Below are 24,290 nucleotides of genomic sequence, written 5' to 3'. Positions count from 1 at the left end.
CTGTCCTTCCAGTTGCTGTCCCAGCGCTGCTGCTGTTCCTCCAGTTGCTGTCCCAGCTCTGCTGCTGTCCTTCCAGTTGCTGTCCCAGCTCTGCTGCTGTTCCTCCAGTTGCTGTCCCAGCTCTGCAGCTGTTCTTCCAGTTTCTGTCCCAGCTCTGCTGCTGTTTTCCAGTTGCTGTCCCAGCTCTACTGCTGTTCCTCCAGTTGCTGTCCCAGCTCTGTTGCTGTTCCTCCAGTTGCTGTCCCTGCTCTGTTGCTGTTCCTCCAGCTGCTGTCCCAGCTCTGCTGCTGTTCCTCCAGTTGCTGTCCCAGCTCTGCTGCTGTTCCTCTTGTTGCTGTCCCAGCTCTGCTGCTGTTCCTCTACTTGCTGTCCCAGCTCTGCTGCTGTTCCTCCAGTTGCTGTCCCAGCTCTGCTGCTGTTCCTCCAGTTGCTGTCCCAGCTCTGCTGTTATTCCTCCAGTTGCTGTCCCAGCTCTGCTGCTGTTCCTCCAGTTGCTGTCCCAGCTCTGCTGCTGTTCCTCCAGTTGCTGTCCCAGCTCTGCTACTGTTCCTCCAGTTGCTGTCCCAGCTCTGCTGTTGTTCCTCCAGTTGCTGTCCCAGCTCTGCTGCTGTTCCTCCAGTTGCTGCCCCAGCTCTGCTGCTGTTCCGCCAGTTGCTGTCCCAGCTCTGCTGCTGTCCTTCCAGTTGCTGTCCCAGCGCTGCAGCTGTTCCTCCAGTTGCTGTCCCAGCTATGCTGCTGTTCCTCCAGTTGCTGTCCCAGCTCTGCAGCTGTTCTTCCAGTTTCTGTCCCAGCTCTGCTGCTGTTTTCCAGTTGCTGTCCCAGCTCTGCAGCTGTTCTTCCAGTTGCTGCCCCAGCTCTGCAGCTGTTCTTCCAGTTGCTGTCCCAGCTCTGCAGCTGTTCCTCCAGTTGCTGTCCCAGCTGTCCTGCTGTTTCTCCAGTTGCTGTTCCAGCTCTCCTGCTGTTCCTCCAGTTGCTGTCCCAGCTCTGCTGCTGTTCCTCCAGTTGCTGTCCCAGCTCTGCTGCTGTTCCTCCAGTTGCTGCCCCAGCTCTGCTGCTGTTCCTCCAGTTGCTGTCCCAGCTCTGCTGTTGTTCCTCTAGTTGCTGTCCCAGCTCTGCTGCTGCTCCTCCAGTTGCTGTCCCAGCTCTGCTGCTGTTCCTCCAGTTGCTGTCCCAGCTGTCCTGCTGTTTCTCAAGTTGCTGTTCCAGCTTTGCTGCTGTTCCTCCAGTTGATGTCCCAGCTCTGCTGCTGTCTTTTCAGTTGCTGTCCCAGCTCTGCTGCTGTCCTTCCAGTTGCTGTCCCAGCGCTGCTGCTGTTCCTCCAGTTGCTGTCCCAGCTCTGCTGCTGTTCCTCCAGTTGCTGTCCCAGCTCTGCAGCTGTTCTTCCAGTTTCTATCCCAGCTCTGCTGCTGTTTTCCAGTTGCTGTCCCAGCTCTACTGCTGTTCCTCCAGTTGCTGTCCCAGCTCTGCTGCTGTTCCTCCAGTTGCTGTCCCTGCTCTGTTGCTGTTCCTCCAGCTGCTGTCCCAGCTCTGCTGCTGTTCCTCCAGTTGTTGCCCCAGCTCTGCTGCTGTTCCTCCAGTTGCTGTCCCAGCTCTGCAGCTGTTCCTCCAGTTGCTGTCCCAGCTGTCCTGCTGTTTCTCCAGTTGCTGTTCCAGCTCTGCTGCTGTTCCTCCAGTTGCTGTCCCAGCTCTGCTGCTGTTCCTCCAGTTGCTGTCCCAGCTCTGCTGCTGTTCCTCCAGTTGCTGTCCCAGCTCTGCTGCTGTTCCTCCAGTTGCTGTCCCAGCTCTCCTGCTGTTCCTCCAGTTGCTGTCCCAGCTCTGCTGCTGTTCCTCCAGTTGCTGTCCCAGCTCTGCTGCTGTTCCTCCAGTTGCTGCCCCAGCTCTGCTGCTGTTCCTCCAGTTGCTGTCCCAGCTCTGCTGTTGTTCCTCCAGTTGCTGTCCCAGCTCTGCTGCTGCTCCTCCAGTTGCTGTCCCAGCTCTGCTGCTGTTCCTCCAGTTGCTGTCCCAGCTCTGCTGCCGTTCCTCCAGTTGCTGTCCCAGCTCTGCTGCTGTTCCTCCAGTTGCTGTCCCAGCTGTCCTGCTGTTTCTCAAGTTGCTGTTCCAGCTTTGCTGCTGTTCCTCCAGTTGATGTCCCAGCTCTGCTGCTGTCCTTTCAGTTGCTGTCCCAGCTCTGCTGCTGTCCTTCCAGTTGCTGTCCCAGCGCTGCTGCTGTTCCTCCAGTTGCTGTCCCAGCTCTGCTGCTGTTCCTCCAGTTGCTGTCCCAGCTCTGCTGCTGTTCCTCCAGTTGCTGTCCCAGCTCTCCTGCTGTTCCTCCAGTTGCTGTCCCAGCTCTGCTGCTGTTCCTCCAGTTGCTGTCACAGCTCTGCTGCTGTTCCTCCAGTTGCTGCCCCAGCTCTGCTGCTGTTCCTCCAGTTGCTGTCCCAGCTCTGCTGTTGTTCCTCCAGTTGCTGTCCCAGCTCTGCTGCTGCTCCTCCAGTTGCTGTCCCAGCTCTGCTGCTGTTCCTCCAGTTGCTGTCCCAGCTCTGCTGCCGTTCCTCCAGATGCTGTCCCAGCTCTGCTGCTGTTCCTCCAGTTGCTGTCCCAGCTGTCCTGCTGTTTCTCAAGTTGCTGTTCCAGCTTTGCTGCTGTTCCTCCAGTTGATGTCCCAGCTCTGCTGCTGTCCTTTCAGTTGCTGTCCCAGCTCTGCTGCTGTCCTTCCAGTTGCTGTCCCAGCGCTGCTGCTGTTCCTCCAGTTGCTGTCCCAGCTCTGCTGCAGTTCCTCCAGTTGCTGTCCCAGCTCTGCTGCTGTCGTTCCAGTTGCTGTCCCAGCTCTGCTGCTGCTCCTCCAGTTGCTGTCCCAGCTCTGCTGCTGTTCCTCCAGTTGCTGTCCCAGCTCTGCTGCCGTTCCTCCAGATGCTGTCCCAGCTCTGCTGCTGTTCCTCCAGTTGCTGTCCCAGCTGTCCTGCTGTTTCTCAAGTTGCTGTTCCAGCTTTGCTGCTGTTCCTCCAGTTGATGTCCCAGCTCTGCTGTTGTTCCTCCAGTTGCTGTCCCAGCTCTGCTGTTGTTCCTCCAGTTGCTGTCCCAGCTATGCTGTTGTTCCTCCAGTTGCTGTCCCAGCTCTGCTGTTGTTCCTCCAGTTGCTGTCCCAGCTCTGCTGCTGTTCCTCCAGTTGCTGTCCCAGCTCTGCTGTTGTTCCTCCAGTTGCTGTCCCAGCTCTGCTGCTGTTCTTCCAATCATTTAACTCATCATTCATACTTTTAAGAAAAATATCTGAAATATCACCTTTATTTGGAGATTTCTACAATTTTCAGAAATATCAGAAAAAACTCTAAAAAATAAATATATAAAAAAGAATATTTACAGCTGAAAATGCCAATTTTACCCTAAAAAAAGTTTAATCTTAGTATTGGTACTTAAGGGGTTAATGTCCAGACTGATTTCATGAGCAGCCAATCAAAATGCAGACTGGCTTCGCATTTCCTCTAATAGAAAGACGCGTGACGTCAGAGAGGCAGCTTCTGAAGCCCCGCCCAGCAACAACTGCCGAGACCCGGATGTTAAAAAAAAAAAAAAAAAAGCTGGAATCACAACTACGGGCAGGGGGAAGTGGAGCTGACGTCATCAGATGGAACGTTCCATTAGTGGAGGGGAGCTCGGGGAGATGTGTATTGTTGCTGGTTAATAGGAAATATAGAAATGATTAATCTGCCCGGCACGTTAGATAACCCCCTATGTGATGGTGACGTGCGCCCCTCAGGCCGCTCTATGTACATTGTCTGAGGAGATTTCAGCTGACAGTTACTTGGATCCCCCCACACTGTGCAGTGGTTCAGCCCCGGTAAAACAGGTCAATGATGAGCTCCGGTAAAAAACAAAAACAAGCGGCGCTGACGGAGCTCTGCCGGTTATCGGGGCCGTAAGGCGCAGCGGGCAGCCTCGGCCGACAAGCGCCGGCATCGTCCGACAAGGCAGATTCAGGCCGCGGTCGTTCGTCCTCTCCGCAGGTCGCATTGGCGGGGGCCGCTCCGGCCCGGGCCGAGGAGCTGCTGCTGCTGCTGTCAGAGGAAGAGGAGGCCCCGGGGCCGCCTCCCCGCCGCCCCGTGTTACCGGGGCCCCCGGCGCCCTCCTCAGGCCTTCCCGGGGACATGGAGCAGTGTGTGACGGTGGAGCGGGAGCTGGAGAAGGTGCTGCAGAAGTTCGGGGGCTACGGGCAGCACTGCGAGCGGAGCCTGGAGGAGCTGATCGACTACGCGGGCGGCCTGAGGCGGGAGATCGTGCAGGCGGCGGGTGAGACTGGGGGAAAGGCCGGGAGAGGGCAGGCGTGACGTCATCACCCAGGGCTCACTGATGACGTCACCACCCAGGGCTCACAGATGACGTCACCACGGATGTGATCATGTGACGTCACTCAGCTGTGCAAGAGCAGACTGGGGAGAGACCACCCTGGTAATGGTCAGCAGTGAGACAGGATTACAGCAGGCCGAGGTTCCTGAACCCCCAGTACCCCCTCACTGAAAACACCAACACCCCCTCTTCACTTGTCTGAGCCGCACTCCTGCGTCCCATCTCTCTCTTCCCCCCCCCCTTTCTGAGCTGCGCTCTGGTGTCCCCCCCTCTGTCTCTTTCCCCCTTTCTGAGCTGCGCTCTGGCGTCCCCCCTCTGTTTCTCTCCCCCCTTTCTGAGCTGCGCTCTGGCGTCCCCCCTCTGTTTCTCTCCCCCTTTTCTGAGCTGCGCTCTGGCGTCCCCCCTCTGTTTCTCTCCCCGTTTTCTGAGCTGCGCTCTGGCGTCCCCCCTCTGTTTCTCTCCCCCTTTTCTGAGCTGCGCTCTGGCGTCCCCCCTCTTTCTCTCCCCCCTTTCTGAGCTGCGCTCTGGCGTCCCCCCTCTGTTTCTCTCCCCCCTTTCTGAGCTGCGCTCTGGCGTCCCCCCTCTGTTTCTCTCCCCCCTTTCTGAGCTGCGCTCTGGCGTCCCCCCTCTGTTTCTCTCCCCCCTTTCTGAGCTGCGCTCTGGCGTCCCCCCTCTGTTTCTCTCCCCCCTTTCTGAGCTGCGCTCTGGCGTCCCCCCTCTGTTTCTCTCCCCCCTTTCTGAGCTGCGCTCTGGCGTCCCCCCTCTGTTTCTCTCCCCCCTTTCTGAGCTGCGCTCTGGCGTCCCCCCTCTGTTTCTCTCCCCCTTTTCTGAGCTGCGCTCTGGCGTCCCCCCTCTGTTTCTCTCCCCCCTTTCTGAGCTGCGCTCTGGCGTCCCCCCTCTGTTTCTCTCCCCCCTTTCTGAGCTGCGCTCTGGCGTCCCCCCTCTGTTTCTCTCCCCCCTTTCTGAGCTGCGCTCTGGCGCACCCCTCTGTTTCTCTCCCCCCTTTCTGAGCTGCGCTCTGGCGTCCCCCCTCTGTTTCTCTCCCCCCTTTCTGAGCTGCGCTCTGGCGTCCCCCCTCTGTTTCTCTCCCCCCTTTCTGAGCTGCGCTCTGGCGTCCCCCCTCTGTTTCTCTCCCCCCTTTCTGAGCTGCGCTCTGGCGTCCCCCCTCTGTTTCTCTCCCCCCTTTCTGAGCTGCGCTCTGGCGTCCCCCCTCTGTTTCTCTCCCCCCTTTCTGAGCTGCGCTCTGGCGTCCCCCCTCTGTTTCTCTCCCCCTTTTCTGAGCTGCGCTCTGGCGTCCCCCCTCTGTTTCTCTCCCCCTTTTCTGAGCTGCGCTCTGGCGTCCCCCCTCTGTTTCTCTCCCCCTTTTCTGAGCCTGCGCTCCGGCGTCCTGTCTCTTCCCCCCTCCTCCTCGCTCTGAGGTGCGCTCCGGCGTCCTGTCTCTTCCCCCCTCCTCCTCGCTCTGAGGTGCGCTCCGGCGTCCTGTCTCTTCCCCCCCTCCTCCTCGCTCTGAGGTGCGCTCCGGCGTCCTGTCTCTTCCCCCCCTCCTCCTCGCTCTGAGGTGCGCTCCGGCGTCCTGTCTCTTCCCCCCTCCTCCTCGCTCTGAGGTGCGCTCCGGCGTCCTGTCTCTTCCCCCCTCCTCCTCGCTCTGAGGTGCGCTCCGGCGTCCTGTCTCTTCCCCCCTCCTCCTCGCTCTGAGGTGCGCTCCGGCGTCCTGTCTCTTCCCCCCTCCTCCTCGCTCTGAGGTGCGCTCCGGCGTCCTGTCTCTTCCCCCCTCCTCCTCGCTCTGAGGTGCGCTCCGGCGTCCTGTCTCTTCCCCCCTCCTCCTCGCTCTGAGGTGCGCTCCGGCGTCCTGTCTCTTCCCCCCTCCTCCTCGCTCTGAGGTGCGCTCCGGCGTCCTGTCTCTTCCCCCCTCCTCCTCGCTCTGAGGTGCGCTCCGGCGTCCTGTCTCTTCCCCCCTCCTCCTCGCTCTGAGGTGCGCTCCGGCGTCCTGTCTCTTCCCCCCTCCTCCTCGCTCTGAGGTGCGCTCCGGCGTCCTGTCTCTTCCCCCCTCCTCCTCGCTCTGAGGTGCGCTCCGGCGTCCTGTCTCTTCCCCCCTCCTCCTCGCTCTGAGGTGCGCTCCGGCGTCCTGTCTCTTCCCCCCTCCTCCTCGCTCTGAGGTGCGCTCCGGCGTCCTGTCTCTTCCCCCCTCCTCCTCGCTCTGAGGTGCGCTCCGGCGTCCTGTCTCTTCCCCCCTCCTCCTCGCTCTGAGGTGCGCTCCGGCGTCCTGTCTCTTCCCCCCTCCTCCTCGCTCTGAGGTGCGCTCCGGCGTCCTGTCTCTTCCCCCCCCTCCTCGCTCTGAGCTGCGCTCCGGCGTCCTGTCTCTTCCCCCCTCCTCGCTCTGAGCTGCGCTCCGGCGTCCTGTCTCTTCCCCCCTCCTCGCTCTGAGCTGCGCTCCGGCGTCCTGTCTCTTCCCCCCTCCTCGCTCTGAGCTGCGCTCCGGCGTCCTGTCTCTTCCCCCCTCCTCCTCGCTCTGAGGTGCGCTCCGGCGTCCTGTCTCTTCCCCCCTCCTCCTCGCTCTGAGGTGCGCTCCGGCGTCCTGTCTCTTCCCCCCCCCCCCTCCTCGCTCTGAGGTGCGCTCCGGCGTCCTGTCTCTTCCCCCCTCCTCGCTCTGAGGTGCGCTCCGGCGTCCTGTCTCTTCCCCACTCCTCCTCGCTCTGAGGTGCGCTCCGGCGTCCTGTCTCTTCCCCACTCCTCCTCGCTCTGAGGTGCGCTCCGGCGTCCCCTCTCGGTCTCCTCTCCTCCTCGGTCTGAGGTGCGCTCCGGCGTCCCCTCTCGGTCTCCTCTCCTCCTCGGTCTGAGCTGCGCTCCGGCGTCCTGTCTCTCCCCCCTCCCTCTGAGCTGCGCTCCGGCGTCCCTTCGGACTCGGGGAGGGCCTCTGGATCAGGCCAGTGAGGAGGGCGTCTCACATGTTCTCCTTTAATAGGAGTATTGATCTTCTCAGGACCAGTAATCGGCCATTTCCAATCTCCCGTAGACTTGGCCCCAGTATGTGGAGTGTCGCACCCATTAGAGGGGGCTCCTGACCCATTCTGGGGATCAGTGGGGTCCCAGCGCTGGGTCCCCCGATGATTATCATCTTTCCTTGTACTTCAATACACAGGCTGTGTCTGGTGAGAGCGGCTCCGGGGGCCCCTCAGCGGGCACTGGCCACATGGGTCACCAGACTGCGGAGAATGCCTGCTCTGTGGTGACCACCGCACATGACTGGGGGGGGTCCGGCCTCTGCACACAGGGACTGCTTATTATTTTTGGATCAGATGGCTGCTGTGGCTCACCCATTGTCTCGGAGGCCACAGTGACCGGTGTCAGGACAATGGCTGCCTCGCCCGCCGCACACAATGGCAGCTATTGTACCGAGTCTGCAGCGAGCACACCGCCCAGGATATTCCGAATCATGGGGGATAAACAGGAGAGGACCAAACAGCAGGGGCAGCAAAGATCATTGAGAGACCCCCGAGAAGATGTGTCTCTGCGCACGGGCAGAGGAAAGCTGCCAGTCGTGGTCAACGGAACGCGCACCCCCTATACATGTAGACTCTGTGCAGCTGAGAGTGCATATGTGCCTTAAAGGGAGAGGGGAGCAAATCTATACTCATAAACTCTCTACAGATCAGTGCCCAAATACCCCCCCCCACACCCCCGCTCGCTCCTATATACAGCTGTGCACGTATATATCCATAAGTGACCGTCTCCGTCCTTCTCTCCAGTAGAACAAGATGGAGAATTATCCGGGACGCTGTCTCTGGTGTTGACGCAGTGCTGCAAGCGGATAAAGGACACGGTGCAGAAGCTGGCCTCCGACCACAAGGATATCCACAGCAGCGTGTCCCGGGTGGGGAAGGCCATCGATAAGGTATGTGTGTGTGCGTGCCGCCATGTGAGAGTGAGGCAACTGGCGGACGCTCAGCGAGTATTGTGCTATGTAATCATTAGTGTCTGTGACTGTAGTGCCCAGCAGGCAGCGGCGCCTCCCTGCGCTCAGTGTCAGGCTGTGCAGTACAGAACACTTCTATCACTTCTGCTCGGTGGTCGCTTCCTTCTGCTCACTATTGGGGGAGCGCCACCAGCCTGACAACATGTCCATTCTTCGCCCGGATGTTTTATGCACCATTTTTCATCTCTCTTGCAGAACTTTGATGCGGACATCAGCAGCGTGGGCATCGATGGCTGCTGGCAGGCGGACAGCCAGCGCATGCTGAACGAAGTGATGGTGGAGCACTTCTTCCGGCAGGGCATGCTGGACGTGGCGGAGGAGCTGTGCCAGGTACGTGCCGCGTGGGGGGCATTATAGTAAGCGCTGCCTTATATCCATGCCCACCTATGTCAGAGGAATGGGGGGTCACACTCTCCATACAATAAGGCGCGGCGTCCATTTGTACAGATGTTACTAGTCTCCCGCTCCTCCCTCCTCGCTGGAAATTTACCGGAGATTATACAGCTGATGGCGGCACAAGATCTGTCACTATCTGCGGCACATCACCCGGTGTAGATGGATGTGCCGCTGATAGAGCAGAGCTGTCTGGGGGGCAGCACAATCGTACGGGCGAGCACTGTCCCTACCAATGTTTGAGGACCGCCACTTCTTCCAAAAGACATAACTTTTTTTTATTTTGCTGTCCACATAGTTTTTGGCGGGATCAGTTGTACTTTGGATGACCCCCATTAATTTTTCCACATACCATATTTCTCCGTTTTATAAGGCGAACCCCAAATTTGGAGAGAAAAAAAAAATGAGGTCCGTCATTTAATCCAGTTGTATCTTACCGGAGGTGGGGGGCAGCAGCAGTGGTGGAGCGGGGTCACAGGAGGCAGGGGCAGTGCTGGAGTAAGGCAATGTTGCGGGCACTGTGAGGCAGGAACATCCAAAAACTGTCAGCGTGCGGGCTTTAAAGAAATGGCGGTGCATGCGCAAATTGAGCGATCAGCTCAAAGACAAGCCGAGATTTCATCTGTGCACGCACCACCTCCGGGCGCCATTTTTCTTAAAGGGAACCTGTCAGTTCCCATATGCGTTCTGATCTACAAGCAGGGGGATGCGTGGCCTAGTAACCCCTTCCTACCCATCCCTGCGTTGTAATATGAATGTATAAAAAAAGTTTTATAACTTGCATGTTCCATGTGTAAATGATCACAGGCTTTAGTCCCTAGGGCGTCGCTTGGCCTCGTCTAGTTCGCCCCTGTGGGTGTGTGATACCATGGATTTACATGAGTGATGTCACCATCAGTTCCCGGAGATCCCGCTTCTCATTCACGCAGCCTTGTTATCCGGGTGCTTGCTTGTCAGCTTTAGACGCACTCTGCGCATGGTCGGAACCGCAGGAGCCTTCAGATCATGCGCAGAGTGCATCTAAAGCCGACAAGTGTACATCCGGATAAGAAGGCTGCGCGAATGGTAAGTGCACATGCGGGGGATTCCAGGAGCGACTGTGACGTTGCTCATGTAAATCCATGGTATCACGCCCACAGGGGCGTGAAACCACGGAAAGAGGGCAAACTAGACAGGGCGAAGTAACGCTCTAGGGACTAGTCCCTCTGCTCATTTACATACGGAACATGTAAGTTATAAAACTGTTTTTATACGTTCATATTACACAGTATTACAATGCAGGGATGGGTAGGAAGGGGTTACTAGGCCACGCATCATCCTGCTTGTAGGTTATAACGCAGATGGGACCTGACCGTTTCCCTTTTAGAGGGTGCTTTACACGCTGCGACATTGCTAGCGATCTAGGTAGTGATGTGACGCGCCAGATCGCAGACGCGCCAGATCGCAGACGCGATCTGCCGAGATAGCACATAGGTCGTTTTTATAGCGCCGGTCACATGTGCGATCTCGGCAGATCGCATTTGCGATCTGGTGTGTCACATCGCTAACGAGATCGCTAGCGATGTCGCAGCGTGTAAAGCACCCTTAAGTCCGCTGCCGAGAGATCAATGGGCTGGAGGCAACGTGTGCACAGATGAGATCTTGATTCGAGCGCTCCTTCTGCACACGTGCCGTTAGTTGAAGCTTGCACCTCCGTCGTTTTCAGAATTGCCCCTGCCCTCACCGTCTACAGCGAGCACTAGCCCAGCCCGCAGCATTGCCCGTCTCCTGTGACCCTCCCCTCCACCTCCCCCAGTAAGCTCGTATATTCGGATTATGAAATGCACCCCTCGTTTTCCTTCCAAATTATTGGGAGAAAAAGTGCGTGTTCTAATCCGAAAAATACGGTAAAAAAATTAAACAAACCTGCGATTTCGACATTGTATTTTGGAATTGTCTATACATTGTGTGATAAATATGACCGGTCAATACGGTTACCCTAAACAGTACGATTACGGCGATACCAAACATGTCATGTTTGTTGTTTTTTTTTTTTTTTTTTAATTAGTGGGGGAAAAAAAACAAGCAAAGGGAAATAAACTTTTATTTATTTTCTTTTTTTTTCTTCTTTTTTTGTGTTGCTATTTTCTTAGTCTTGTAATGTTCTCAGCCTGGCCACCAGCAGGTTTCAAAGGAACTCCATGATGACAAGCAGAGTGGTCTTCAGTAGACCCCCGGCTATTATAGTTAGGCTGCTTTCACACCTCCGGTTTTAGCAGAGCCGGCCAATCCGGCTCTAAAACCTATGCAACGGATGCGGCGACAATACCGCATCCTTTGCATAAGTTTTTGATATGCGGCCCGTCCGGCTTTTGCCGCTTGCGGCATGCTACTGAGCATGCGCAGTGGAAAAAACCACATGCGGCGGGATGCAGTTTTTCTTTTTCGCTCCTAATTGGGAGACCCAGACAATTGGGTGTATAGCTATTGCCTCTGGAGGCCACACAAAGTATTACACTTAAAAGTGTAAGGCCCCTCCCCTTCTGGCTATACACCCCCAGTGGGATCACTGGCTCACCAGTTTTGTGCTTTGTGCGAAGGAGGCAACACATCCACGCATAGCTCCACTGTTTAGTCAGCAGCAGCTGCTGACTATGTCGGATGGAAGAAAAGAGGGCCCACACTAAAGGGCCCCCAGCATGCTCCCTTCTCACCCCACTTCATGTCGGAGGTGTTTGTTAAGGTTGAGGTACCCATTGCGGGTACGGAGGCTGGAGCCCACATGCTGCTTCCTTCCCCATCCCTTTTTACAGGGCTCTGGGTGAAGTGGGATTCTATCGGTCTCCAGGCACTGAGGCCGTGCTCCATCCACAGCCCCTGGTACTGCTGGACATGGAGCGGAGTATCTTCAGGGACATGGCCCTGCTACATGGAGGTACTCGGTGTCCCTGTGGGGACCGCGCAGACACACGGCAGCACTGCTGGGTGTGTTAGTGCGCCAGGGACAGCGGCGCTGTCCGCACTAGTGCCATCGCACACCACAGCGTTGCTGGGTGTGTTAGTGTATTGGGTGACTACCGCGCTAACGCCGCTGCCGTTTTTATTTAAGGCGCCGCTGGGAGTTGTGGTGCGCCGGGGACTTCCGCGCCGGCCAGCACTGATATGCCGGCCGCGCTTATTAACTCGAGGCTTCTGGGCCTAGTCTCCCTTCGTTACCGCCCACAGCCCTGACAGTCAGGGTAGGGGCGTGACGCTGCATAGCACAGCAGCGCTGAGAGCTGGAGTATGTTTTGCATACTCCACCCCTCTCACTGTGTGCACTGTGAAACCGGATTCCCGCACTTTCTCAGGCACGCCCACGGCTTCCTTCTCTATACAGGACGCCGGCAGCCATTAGTGTCAGTTTTCTGTACGATACAGAGACAAGTGTGGAAGACCTTGGCATTCTGATAGTCACACAATCGCTGCAACAGGCGTTAAAGAAAGCACCTGTGGTGCTAACCCCACTAGTGCAGAAGTGCACTTATAGATATGCTTCTACTATATACATTGCACTGTTTGGTCGCACGTTGTATATACCCTCCTGGATTGTGCGGAGGAGTTATCAGCATATTCTCTGTGTAAAACAAAGGTGCAGAACCACATGTTTTTCTATGCAGCCGCTACAGCATGTACGGCTATACGGCCGGCAGGTTACATAGACCCCCATTGTATCCAACTCAGCCGGAGTCTCTGCTAATGGCCAGAGGATGAGGACGGTGTCTGCAGTATTTACTGACAGATTTTCTGAGACTAGGGCTATGATACTAGAAGCCTAGCAGTCCGGACATGTCTCTCACAACATGGGCACTGTTGAATCATTGATCCATGGCCCCCCTCAGTGTGAACAACTAACAGCTCCGGGAATGTCACACGCATCCCAGAGTCACGGCTCTGCACAGACGTCAGTCCCAGACAGCCTAAGCGGGCTCACTATGAGCGGCCCTCGGTTTCATCAGGGTCCTAGCAGAAGGACTCTCTGTGTAATGAGGCGGAAGTAGCGGCTCAGGATTCTGATCCTGAGACCGCTCTCAATCTGGATACACCTAATGGTGACGCCATAGTGAATAATCTTATAGCGTCCATCAATAGAATGTTGGTTATTTCTCACAGCTCCTCCAGTGGAGGAGTCAGCTTCACGTATTTTTCTGGACCACTCTGCCTTCAGAGAGGCAGTCCAGGAACACCACACTTATCCAGATATGCGCTTCTCCAAACGGCTTAGGATACACGTTATCCCTGCCCCCTGACGTGGTCAAGGACTGGACCCAGTGTCCCAAGCGGCATCCTCCAATCCCCAGGCTTGTAGCTAGATCCATAGTTGCAGTGGGAGATGAAGCTGCACTTAAAGATGCCACTGACAGACAGATGGATCTCTGGTCTAAATCCATCTATGAGGCTGTCGGCGCACCGTTGGCTCCAGCATTCTCACCCTTGGGGCACTCCAAGCTATTTCAGCTTGTCTTACACAGATTGACACGGTTACACGTACATCTGTGCCGCAGGTGGCATCCTTAACCTCTCAAATGTCTGCATTTGTTTCTTACGCGAGTCAGGTTGCCCTAGACTCTGCGAACCGTGCGGCAGTAGCCTCCGCTACTCCGTGTTTTTAAGCAGAGCCTGGTCTGCTCGTTAAGTGAATGGACGGCAGATTCTGCTTCCAAAAAAGGGTGCTTAACCAGTTGCCTTTTCTGCTGACCGACTGTTTGGTGAGCGTTTGGATGTAACCATTAAACAGTCCAGGGGTAAGGATTCATCCTTTCCTCAGCCCGGACACAACAAACCCCAACAGAGCAGGAGGCAGTCGGGGTTTCGGTCTTTTCGAGGCTCGGCCAGGTCCCATTTTTCCTCGTCCAATGTGGACTCAAAAGGATCAGAGGAGCTCAGATTCTTGGCGGGCTCAGTCACGCCCAAAAAAGAGAGAGTCTGAAAACCCGCTTCCAAAGCGGCTTCCTCATGACTTGCGGCCTCCTCTCTCCGCATCCTCGGTCGGTAGCAGGCTCTCCCGCCTTGGCGATATTTAGCTGCCATAGGTCAATGACCGTTGGGTGTGAGACATTCTGTCTCACGGGTACAGGATAGAGCTCACTTCTCGTCCTCCAACTCGATTCTTCAGAACTTCTCCACCTCCCGGCCGAGCCGCTGCTCTTCTGCAAACAGGGTGCACTCTATAGGCAGAAAGAGTGATGACCCCCGTTCCTCTTCAGGAACAAGGTCACGGTTTTTACCCCAAATTATTTGCGGTGCCTATAAGAACGGGCCGTTCCGTCCCGTTCTGGATCTAAAACTGCTCAGCAAGCTCGTGGACACCAGGCGGTTCCGGATGGAATCCCTCCGCCATGTCATCGCCTCAATGTCCCAAGGAGATTTCCTAGCATCATTACGCATCAAGGATGCTTATCCACACGTGCCGATTGATCCAGAGCACTAGCGTTTCTACGCTTCGTTATAGGAGACGAACACCTTCTGTTCGTAGCTCTACCTTCCGGCTAGCGACAGTCCCACTGGTCTTCGCCAAGGTCAGGGCAGCAGTAGTCACAGTCCTGCACTCTCAGGGTCACTCTGTGATCCCATATTTAGACGATCTACTTGTCAAGGCACTCTCTTAGGAAACATGCCGACACTGCCCGAACGTTGCGCTGGAGACTCTCTAGAGTTTTGGGTGGATCATCAACTTTTTAAAGTCAGATCCGACCCCGACCCTATCGCGAACATATCTAGGCATGGAGTTTCATACTCTCTCAGCGATAGTGAAGCTTCCGCTAGACAAACAGCATTCACTACGGGCTGCAATCTCTTCTTTAAGAACCAGTCGCACACATTGAGACGCCTCATGCACTTCCTACGTAAGATGGTAGCAATGGAGGCAGTTCTTTTCGCGCAGTTTCATCTGCGTCCACTACAATGTGACATTCTCCGCCAATGGGACGGGGAGTCGACCTCCCTCAACAGAGTCGTCTTTCTTTCTCAGGCGGCCAAGGACTCTCTACGGTGGTGGCTTCTTCCCACCTCATGGTCAAAAAGAAGGTCCTTCCTATCCCCATCCTGGGCGATGGTTCCGACAGACGCCAGTCGATCAGGGTGGGGAGCAGTTTTTCTCCACCACAGCGCTCAGGGTACGTGGACTCAGCAAGAGTCCACCCTTCAGATCAATGCTCTTGAACACAGAGCAGTGTATCTTGCCCTACAAACCTTCCAACAGCAGCTGGAAAGCAAGCAAATCCGACTTCAGTCGGACAACTCCACAGCGGTGGCATACATCAACCACCAAGGAAGAACGCGCAACCGGCAAGCCTTCCAGGAAGTCCGGCAGGTTCTGATGTGGGTGGAAGACACGGCATCCACCATATCCACAGTTCACATCCCAGGCGTGGAAAACTAGGAAGCTGACTTCCTAAGTCGCCGGGGTGTGGCCGAAAGGGTATGGTCTCTTCACCCGGACGGGTTTCAGGAGATCTGGCGCCGCTGACAGAGGCCGGACGTCGATCTAATGGCGTCACGGCACAACAACAATGTGCCAGCTTCATGGCACGGTTTCACAATCATCGAGCTCTGGCGGCAGACGCCTTAGTTCAGCATTGGTCGCAGTTCCAGCTACCTTATGTGCCACCTCTAGCATTGTTGCCCAGAGTGCTGCGTTAGATCAGGACCGACTGCGGCCGCGCCATCCTCGTCGCTACAGATTGGCCGAGGGTGTTGTGGTTCCCGGTTCTGTGGTGCCTCACGGTAGGCTAACCGAGGGCACTACCAGACCAATCAGACTGGCTGTCTCAAGGGCCATTCTTCCATTTGAATTCTACGGCCCTCAACCTGATGGTGTGGCATTGAGTCCTGGAACCTAGTGTCGTCAGGGTTACCTCAGGACGTGGTTGCCACCATGAGACAGGCTAGCATACCAACGTCCGCCAAGATTGACCACAGGACGTGGAAGATATTCTTATCTCGGTGCTCGGCGCAGGGTGTTTCTCCCTGGCCGGTTGCATCGTCTATGTTTCCTTCCTTCCTGCAATCTAGGTTGGAAAAAGGGTTGTCGCTCAGTTCCCTTCAGGGACAAGTCTCAGCGCTATCTGTATTTTTTCAGAAACGACTTCCTCAGGTACGCACGTTCCTACGGGGAGTTTGTCTTCTCAGCACTCCGTACAGGCGGCCGTTAGAGCCCTGGGATCTGAACAAGGTTCTAATTGCTCTCCAGATGCCGCCTTTCGAGCCTTTGAAAGAGGTCTCCCTTCCCGCTTTTCTCGGGAAGTGGCCTTCTTGTAACGGTCTCGTCTCTTAGGAGAAGTTTCCGAGCTAGCAACGCTCTCATACAAATCTCCCTTCCTGGTCCTTCACCAGGACAGGGTAGTTCTGCGTCCGATTCCGGAATTTCTCCCTAAGGTGGTATCCCACTTTCATATCAATCAGGATATCACCTCACCTTCTTTGTGTCCTCGTCCAGTCCATCAATTTCAGAAGGATTTGCATCTGTTGGTTCTGGTGAGAGCACTCAGGTTCTACTTCCCGCATGGCGCTCCTGCGCCACCCGGATGCACTCTTTGTCCTTGTCGCTGGTCGGCGTAAACAGTCGCAAGCTTCTGAATCCACCCTGGCTCGGGGGATCGAGGAACCAATTCTTGAAACCTACAGTTCTTCTGGGCTTCTGGTTCTCTCAAGGCTGAAGGCCCATTCTACCAGAGCCGTGGGTGCATCCTGGGCATTACGGCACCAGGCTACGGCTCAGCAAGTGTCAGGCACCTACCTGATTGAGTCTGCATACTTTTACCAAGCATTTTCAGGTGCATACCTACGCTTCGGCAGACGCCAGCCTAGGTAGATAAGTCCTTCAGGCGGCGATTGCCCACCTGTAGGGAAGGGCTGTTTGACGGCCCTATCACGAGGTATTCTTTTACCCACCCAGGGACTGCTTTTGGACGTCCCAATTGTCTGGGTCTCCCAATTAGGAGCGAAAAAGAAGGGAATTTTGTTTACTTACCGTAAATTCCTTTTCTTCTAGCTCCAATTGGGAGACCCAGCACCCGCCCTGTTTTCTCGGGGTTTTTCTGTTTTTTCGGGTACACATGTTGTTCATGTGGTATGGTTCAGTTCTCCGATGTTTCCTCGGATTGAATTGGTCTTTAAACCAGTTATTGGCTTTCCTCCTTCTTGCTTTGGCACTAAAACTGGTGAGCCAGTGATCCCACTGGGGGTGTATAGCCAGAAGGGGAGGGGCCTTACACTTTTAAGTGTAATACTTTGTGTGGCCTCCAGAGGCAATAGCTATACACCCAATTGTCTGGGTCTCCCAATTGGAGCTAGAAGAAAAGGAATTTACGGTAAGTAAACAAAATTCCCTTCTTTTTGCCGGACAAAAAACCGTGCCAGGCAAAGTTCTAGCTGGCCGCCGCATCGGCTAAATCTGCCGCATGCGGCAAAAACCGGACGCAATGCAAGGCCATGCAGCACAATACGGCACTAATGTAAGTCTATGCAAAAAAAACGCAATTGGCTGCAAAAAAAACCCAAAAAAAACTGTTGCAGTTTTTCTGCAAAGGGCCGGATTGTGCCGCACAGGAAAAATCGGATGTGTGAAAGCAGCCTAATTAGTTGGCGACCCACAAACCTGAACTATAAGACTATGTGCCCACGGGAGCCTGTTTGTGCGGATTTTGCCGCAGTAAACCTGCAGATTTTTCTGGATTTTCCAGAAATGCTATGGGACATGGGGAGTGCTGTGTCCACGCTGCAGAAAGTGCGGCTGCCGACCATGCTGCGGATGTAGGCATCCGCATGTATAATTGCTTGTCAATTATTCATGCGGAATTACCTGCGGATGTCCCGGCTCTCCGCTATGGAGATAGAGACCGGGACGTCCGCAGGTAAGCCGCATGAATCTCCGCATGTTTCCCGCAGCTATTCCGTTGTAATCTAGCAGCTAAAAATAGCTGCGGGAAGCATGCGCTCGTACCTGCGGATACATCCGCAGGTACGAGCGCCCGTGGGCACATAGCCTAAAACCGCCGCATTGTTTCTCCCGTAGGATGAACACGTTTTAAAAAAAAAAAAAAATACACCAGTAATGTAGTTTTTTCCATTTATATAGATATGCATAAAATGCAACCATTCTTGATCTCCTGTTGATTTGTTCATTCTGCCTCCCAAAGATGGCAGGCAGGCTCAGCTCACATTTATCCTGCGCTCTACGCTGAGCGCTTACACTGGGGATTACATGTAAATCAATGAAATACAGTATTCAGACAAAATTCCCTATAGTAAGGGAGAGGGAGCCGCTGTGGACGCGGTCTGTCCTATGAATCGGCCGCGTACATCCTTTTTAATCGTGCCTAAAAGCGCGGTCGGACACAGATTTGCGCACCTCTGACCAGAGGCCAGATGGAGTCCAGCGTAACTCTGCTGCGTATTGTAGTGAATGGATCCCACAGTGTCATCTGAATCGCATCATTCGGAGATGTAGATGGAAACCTGGATGTAAGTGCTCAGTGTAGAGAACAGGATAAATGTGAACCGAGCATTTTTAAAGTGATTTAGGAAAAAAAGTCATATGGCGATCTTGGATTTCAGAGCCGGTCCCGGTGGTCAAACAGTAGTTTCCAACTTTATATGGGGCGTCACCGGGGACTCCATAATTATATGGACACAATGGGGTAAAATATAAAAATGAAATATCTATTCCATTCGGCCGCTGGGGCAGCACATGTGCCATCACATTTGGTAACGAGACACACATTGATGTCCCTATTTAGCTCACTGAGCCTGCAGGACACATCCATAGTGACTACTCCGTGCAGGGCGGAAAACTGCATCATACGCCCTCTGCTGGTAGAAATCGATAGTTCAACATGTTCAAGCCACTCACCTACATTATAGCTCTAATTTACATGACATTAATCATGCGCACAGAGCACCCTTTATTGGTTACTACTTCACATAGTTTGGCGTTATGTCCAAACAATATGAGCAGGGTTATATCCTCATATTTTTTTTTTTATCCTGTACTGATCCGGATTTACATTCTGTACTATACTCCAGAGCTGCACTCACTATTCTGCTGGTGCAGTCACTGTGTACATACATTACATTACTGATCCTGAGTTACCTCCTGTATTATACTCCAGAGCTGCACTCACTGTTCTGCTGGTGCACTCACTGTGTACATACATTACATTAATTATCCTGTACTGACCCTTAGTTACATCCTGTACTATACTCCAGAGCTGCACTTACTATTCTGCTCGTGCAGTCACTGTGTACATACATTACTGATCCTGAGTTACCTCCTGTATTATACTCCAGAGCTGCACTCACTATTCTGCTGGTACAGTCACTGTGTACATACATTACATTACTGATCCTGAGTTACCTCCTGTATTATACTCCAGAGCTGCACTCACTATTCTGCTCGTGCAGTCACTGTGTACATACATTACATTACTGATCCTGAGTTACATCCTGTATTATACTCCAGAGCTGCACTCATTATTCTGCTGGTATATACAGGATGTAAACCCACAAAAATAATGTATTCTACTCCAGAGCTGTCAGTTGGTCGATGTTGATGGTCACTTTTAGGAAAGGTCCCCCTTTGTGGTGGTATTGGGCACTCTATGTACAGTGCTGCACTCTGCTGTTGAGGCCCATGTACGATACGTTGCGTCACACCATAAACTCTCCTCGGCAGCAGTAAATATTCCAGTGCGTCCTCGGCTGACCTTTGCCTGCAGCGACACCTGAGGTCCACTCCTTCGTACAGATCTTCTCCAGATCTTTCAGGTTTTGGTGATGTCACGTTGGGGCCTTCCTATTGTGCCTGGTTTGTCCTCGCTGCCCGTCTGTTACTATGTCTCAGGGCTGCCCGTCACTGCTCTCCGTCCTCTCTTCTGCAGGAGGCCGGCCTCGCCATAGATCCCTGCCAGAAAGAACCGTTCGTGGAACTGAACAGGATATTGGAGGCGCTGAAGGTTCGGGTCCTGCGGCCGGCGTTAGAGTGAGTTTCCCCTGACTGTGTAACCTTTTATTTTGGGTCCGTTCTGATTGGCTGCCTCCAGCCGTACAACATGTTCCCATGACTAAAGCCGGTTTTCCTTCCTTTTTTTTCCCCTCGTAGATGGGCAGTGTCCAACCGGGAGATGCTGATGGCCCAGAACAGCTCGCTGGAGTTCAAGCTTCACCGGTTGTACTTTATTAGTTTACTGATGGGAGGCGCCGCCAACCAGAGGGAGGCGCTGCAGTACGCCAAAAACTTCCAGCCCTTTGCTATAAATCATCAGAAAGGTGAGCGTTCATCAGGCTGCCACATGGGGTCATGGGTGGGGGGCAATAGACCAGGGATTAATCTGTGCACTGTCCTCCAGATATCCAGGTGCTGATGGGAAGCCTGGTGTACCTGCGGCAGGGGATCGAGAACTCGCCCTATGTCCATCTGCTGGACGCCAACCAGTGGGCAGACATCTGCGACATCTTCACCCGGGACGCCTGCGCCCTGCTGGGGCTCTCTGTGGAGTCTCCACTCAGCGTTAGGTGAGCAGCGGGTGCACTTACTTTTTCATGTATGTGTGTGTATATATTAGACGTTTCCTGTAGTTCTTCACAAAGTTTGCACACACTGCAGCAGGGGTTTTGGCGACTCCTCCATACAGATCTTTCAGGTTTCGGGGCTGTCACCGTGCAACATTGAGTTTCAACTCCTCCGAAAACTTTTCTATTGGGTTCAGGTCTGGAGACTGGCCAGGCCACTCCAGGACCTTGAAATGTTTCTTATTGAGCCACTCCTTAGTTGCCCTGGCTGTGTGTTTCAGGTCCTTGTCATGTGGGAAGATCCAGCCACGACCCATCTTCAATGCTCTAACTGACTGACGGAAGGAGGTTGTAGGCCAAAATCTCATGATATCTGACCCCATCCATCCTCCCTTCAATACAGTGCAGTTGTCCTGTTCCCTTTGCAGAAAAGCACCCCCAAAGTAAAATGTTTCCACCCCCATGCTTCACAGTTGGGATAGTGTTTTTGGGGGGTTATAGTCATCCTCCTCCTTCCTCCAAACATTGCGAGTGGAGTTGAAACCAAAAAGTTCTATTTTGGACTCCTCTGACCACATGACCTTCTCCCATGCCTCCTTTGGATCATACAGATAGTCATTGTTGAACTTCAAATGCGTCTGGACATGTGCTGGTGTGTTACTAGTGCTAACCTTTTGAGACTGTGGTCCCAGCTGCCTTCAAGTCATTGACCAGGTCCTCCCTGTAGTTTTGGGCTGATTCCTGACTTTTCACAGAATCCTCCTTACCCCACAAGGTGAGATCTTCTTGCATGGAGCCCCAGACCGAGTAAGATTGACGGTCATCTTGGGTTTCTTACATTTTCTAATAATTGCACAAACAGTTGTTGCCTTCTCACCAAGCTGCTTGCCTATTGTCCTGTAGCCCATCCCAGCCTTGTGTAGGTCTACAATTTTGTGGCCGCCCTCTGGTTTGCAGACAGGTGTCATACAATGTTAACCCAGTGGAGGTCCGTTGGTCTGGATGCAGCTGTGTTACGTGACTTTCTCTGTTTTGCAGCTTTTCGGCGGGGTGCGTGGCACTTCCAGCATTAATTAACATAAAGGCAGTGATTGAGCAGCGGCAGTGCACCGGCGTGTGGAATCAGAAGGACGAGTTACCGGTGAGTGGATCTGTATACGGAGCCCTGTGCTTTTTGTGCATAGAGTTGAGCAAAACATGCCCCGGACCTTGGTGGTTCGTCTGCGGTCGCAGGAATCTCCTGCTACCTGCGGCGTCCTCTGTGTCTCTCTGGTTAGTTGGCCTGGCCGCGTCATTATGTCGTGACACCACAGGGACCTACTATTTATAAGAGGCGTCTCTGAGTTCTCTGCTTCGGCCGTCACTGACTTCCCACCAGGATCTAGAGGACGTTTTTGGGATGGAGCGTGGTCACTATTACTGCCCCCTTCACTTTTATGGCAGAGACGGCCATGGATGGAGCAGAGGTCACACCGCTTCACTCACACAGGGGACTTCGAGGACCAACGTTCTCGGTATCCTCATCGTTATTACCGAACCCTCTTATCTTCTGTTCTCCCTTCCTCCTCAGATTGAAGTAGACCTGGGCAAAAAGTGCTGGTACCATTCAATATTCGCCTGCCCGATCCTCCGTCAGCAAACCACAGACAATAATCCTCCCATGAAACTCGTTTGTGGACATATAATATCAAGAGATGCATTAAATAAAATGTTTAATGGAAGCAAGTAAGTATGTGAACCCCCCCCCCCATCCTGGTCATTAGACCCCATTTTGGTCTATATACACGTGGCAGGACCTAGAAAGTGCCAGATATCCCCAAAATAAAAGGCAGTAGGTCTGGTCCTGCTTGAGCAATCATGTATTAGATCTTAAGATGGCCCAATGTCCGCTCCTGGTGGGGGTGCATTTGGTTTTGGGAGAAGGGGGGGGCAGGGTGCAGTGTTTTGGTTTGGGGGGAGTTGGTTTGGTGAGGTGGAGGGGAAAGGGGGCAGGGCGTGGGGTGGTTTGTGTGTTTTTTTTTTTTTGGGTGGTGGGGTTTGGTTTGGAGGGACGGGGTGAAGGTTTGGGGTGGGGGGGGTTAGTTCAGGTGTGGTCATGGCAGTGCCAAATATACCCCCCCAAACCCCCAATAAAAGGCAGTATGTCTGCTCCTGCCCGAGCAATCATTTATCAGATCTTAACATGGCCCAATGTCAGTTCCTGGCGGGGGGGGCATTTGGTTTTGGGGAGGGGGGGGCAGGGTGCCGTGTTTAGTTTGGGGAGAGGGGGAGTTGGTTTGGTGGCGTGGAGGGTAAAGTGGGTGGGGGGGTTTGGTTTGGGGGGTGAGGTGGGAAGGTTTTGTTTGGAAGGGTGGGGGGGTTTAGTTTATGGGGGCCGGGGGGGTTTGGTTTAGAGAGGCGAGGGGTTTCGTTTGGAGGGGCGGGTGAAAGGTTTCGGGTGAGAGTGTTTTGGTTTGGTTTGGAGGGGCGGGGTGAAGGGTTTGAGGTGGGGGTTTAGTTTGGGGTGGCGGTGTTGGGGGGGTTTTGGTTTGGTGGGGTGAAGAGTTTCTCATGGAGGGGGTTTGTTTTGCAAGGGCTGGGTGAAGGGTTTGGGGTGGTTTTTTTTTATTTGGTTTGGAGGGGCGAGGTGAAGGGTTTGGTTTGGGGGCAGGGGATTGATTTGGGGGCAGCGGGGTGGAGGGTTTAGTTTGTGAGGGGGGTGGTGTTCAGGTGTGGTCATCGCAGGGGGTCTGCAGATGTCAATCTCTACAATGGTCACTGTCTCTCGTCTACAGATTAAAGTGCCCGTATTGCCCTATGGAGCAGAGTCCAGGAGATGCCAAGCAGATCTTCTTCTGAACACGGAGGCTCGTCGTTGCGTTGGCCTTCGGCCTCCTCCTTGGTTTTTAGTGCGTTTTGAAGAAAGCTTGGGGAAGTTTCTCCCATATTTTCCATGTAATACAGAAGACCCTGAATTTTTTTTTTTTTTTTTTTGGCAAAAAACAATCCAAGACGGACAGAACCAACAAGTTATAATCCTGAGCACAATCCCAGAGCGCACCAGGGTTGAAGTCTTGTAAACGTGCGTCCCAAGGACCTTCCTATAACTCTGTACACGGCCGCGCTCCAGCACCGGCCGCACAATGCATGTGATTTTTGTACTTACAAAGCAAGAGATGATGTAAACTTTTTATTGGTAAAGCCCCTTCACCCTCGTCTTCTTCTTCCTGCCCCGCACCCCCCCGGTCATCCCTGTCGGTATAGAGCAATGTCGTGCGTCCTCCTCCCCCGTATGATGTATATAACCGGACCGGTCTGCAGAGACGTCTAGCACAGGACATAGAGGATTTAACCTATTTTTTGCTAAGAGAATTTGCTGTAATACCTCCATAGTTTTTGGTTTGTTTTTTTTTGTTTTGTTTTTTTCTCTACTTAACACAAAAAAAGATGTAAATAAGCCGGCACCGTGACTATAAATTAATAAGAGTGAGGAGCTTTTTGCTGCTATGATATAACGGGGGTATATTGTGCTTTTACTGAACTAAGAAATGTTTGTGTGAACAGAATATTCAATAATAAAAATAAATATGACTTTGGACTGTGTGTTGGGCGTCTGCGCCGTCTTTGGACACTGGTAAATTTTCCATTTTCTTTTTCGCTCCTAATTGGGAGACCCAGACAATTGGGTGTATAGCTACTGCCTCCGGAGGCCGCACAAAGTACTACACTTAAAAGTGTAAGGCCCCTCCCCTTCTGGCTATACACCCTCCCGTAGGAGTACGGGTTCCTCAGTTTTAGCTTTGTGCGAAGGAGGTCAGACACGCACGCATAGCTCCATTGTTTTTAGTCAGCAGCAGCTGCTGACTATGTCGGATGGAAGAAAAGAGGGCCCATACAGGGCCCCCAGCATGCTCCCTTCTCACCCCACTGTATGTCGGAGGTGTTTGTAAGGTTGAGGTACCCATTGCGGGTACGGAGGCTGGAGCCCACATGCTGATTCCTTCCCCATCCCTTTTTACAGGGCTCTGGGTGAAGTGGGATTTACTGGTCTCCAGGCACTGAGACCGTGCTCCATCTACAGCCCCTGGAGAAGATG

General features: G+C 53.9%; 1 protein-coding gene across 2 annotated transcripts; it reads left to right on the top strand.

Moving 5' to 3' along the window:
• The first annotated feature begins 3,789 nt into the window (after positions 1-3,789).
• Positions 3,790-23,792, top strand: RMND5A (required for meiotic nuclear division 5 homolog A). Of its 2 annotated transcripts, none has more exons than XM_075346741.1 (9): positions 3,790-4,263; positions 8,070-8,212; positions 8,489-8,623; positions 19,585-19,685; positions 19,806-19,972; positions 20,053-20,218; positions 21,254-21,356; positions 21,786-21,940; positions 22,990-23,792. In XM_075346741.1, the coding sequence occupies exons 1-9, from the start codon at positions 4,122-4,124 to the stop codon at positions 23,051-23,053; spliced, it is 1,176 nt and encodes a 391-aa protein (XP_075202856.1). In that variant the 5' UTR covers positions 3,790-4,121; the 3' UTR covers positions 23,054-23,792. The 2 variants fall into 2 exon arrangements, with proteins under 2 accessions (XP_075202856.1, XP_075202848.1); XM_075346733.1 differs by having other exon boundaries at positions 8,067-8,212.
• The last annotated feature ends 498 nt before the right edge of the window (positions 23,793-24,290 follow it).

Source organism: Anomaloglossus baeobatrachus, chromosome 1, assembly GCF_048569485.1.
Source record: "Anomaloglossus baeobatrachus isolate aAnoBae1 chromosome 1, aAnoBae1.hap1, whole genome shotgun sequence".
Taxonomy (NCBI): Eukaryota; Metazoa; Chordata; class Amphibia; order Anura; family Aromobatidae; genus Anomaloglossus; species Anomaloglossus baeobatrachus.
Note: the sequence above shows the minus strand (reverse complement) of the source record. Positions and strands in the feature narration are given on the sequence as shown.

Excerpts from the sequence above, each read along its gene's own strand:
- RMND5A (XM_075346733.1), top strand. The coding sequence starts at position 4,122 with ATGGAGCAGTGTGTGACGGTGGAGCGGGAGCTGGAGAAGGTGCTGCAG. Across the intron at positions 21,357-21,785 it reads ATCAGAAGGACGAGTTACCG|ATTGAAGTAGACCTGGGCAA; the intron begins GTGAGTGGATCT and ends CTTCCTCCTCAG. Across the intron at positions 21,941-22,989 it reads AAAATGTTTAATGGAAGCAA|ATTAAAGTGCCCGTATTGCC; the intron begins GTAAGTATGTGA and ends TCTCGTCTACAG.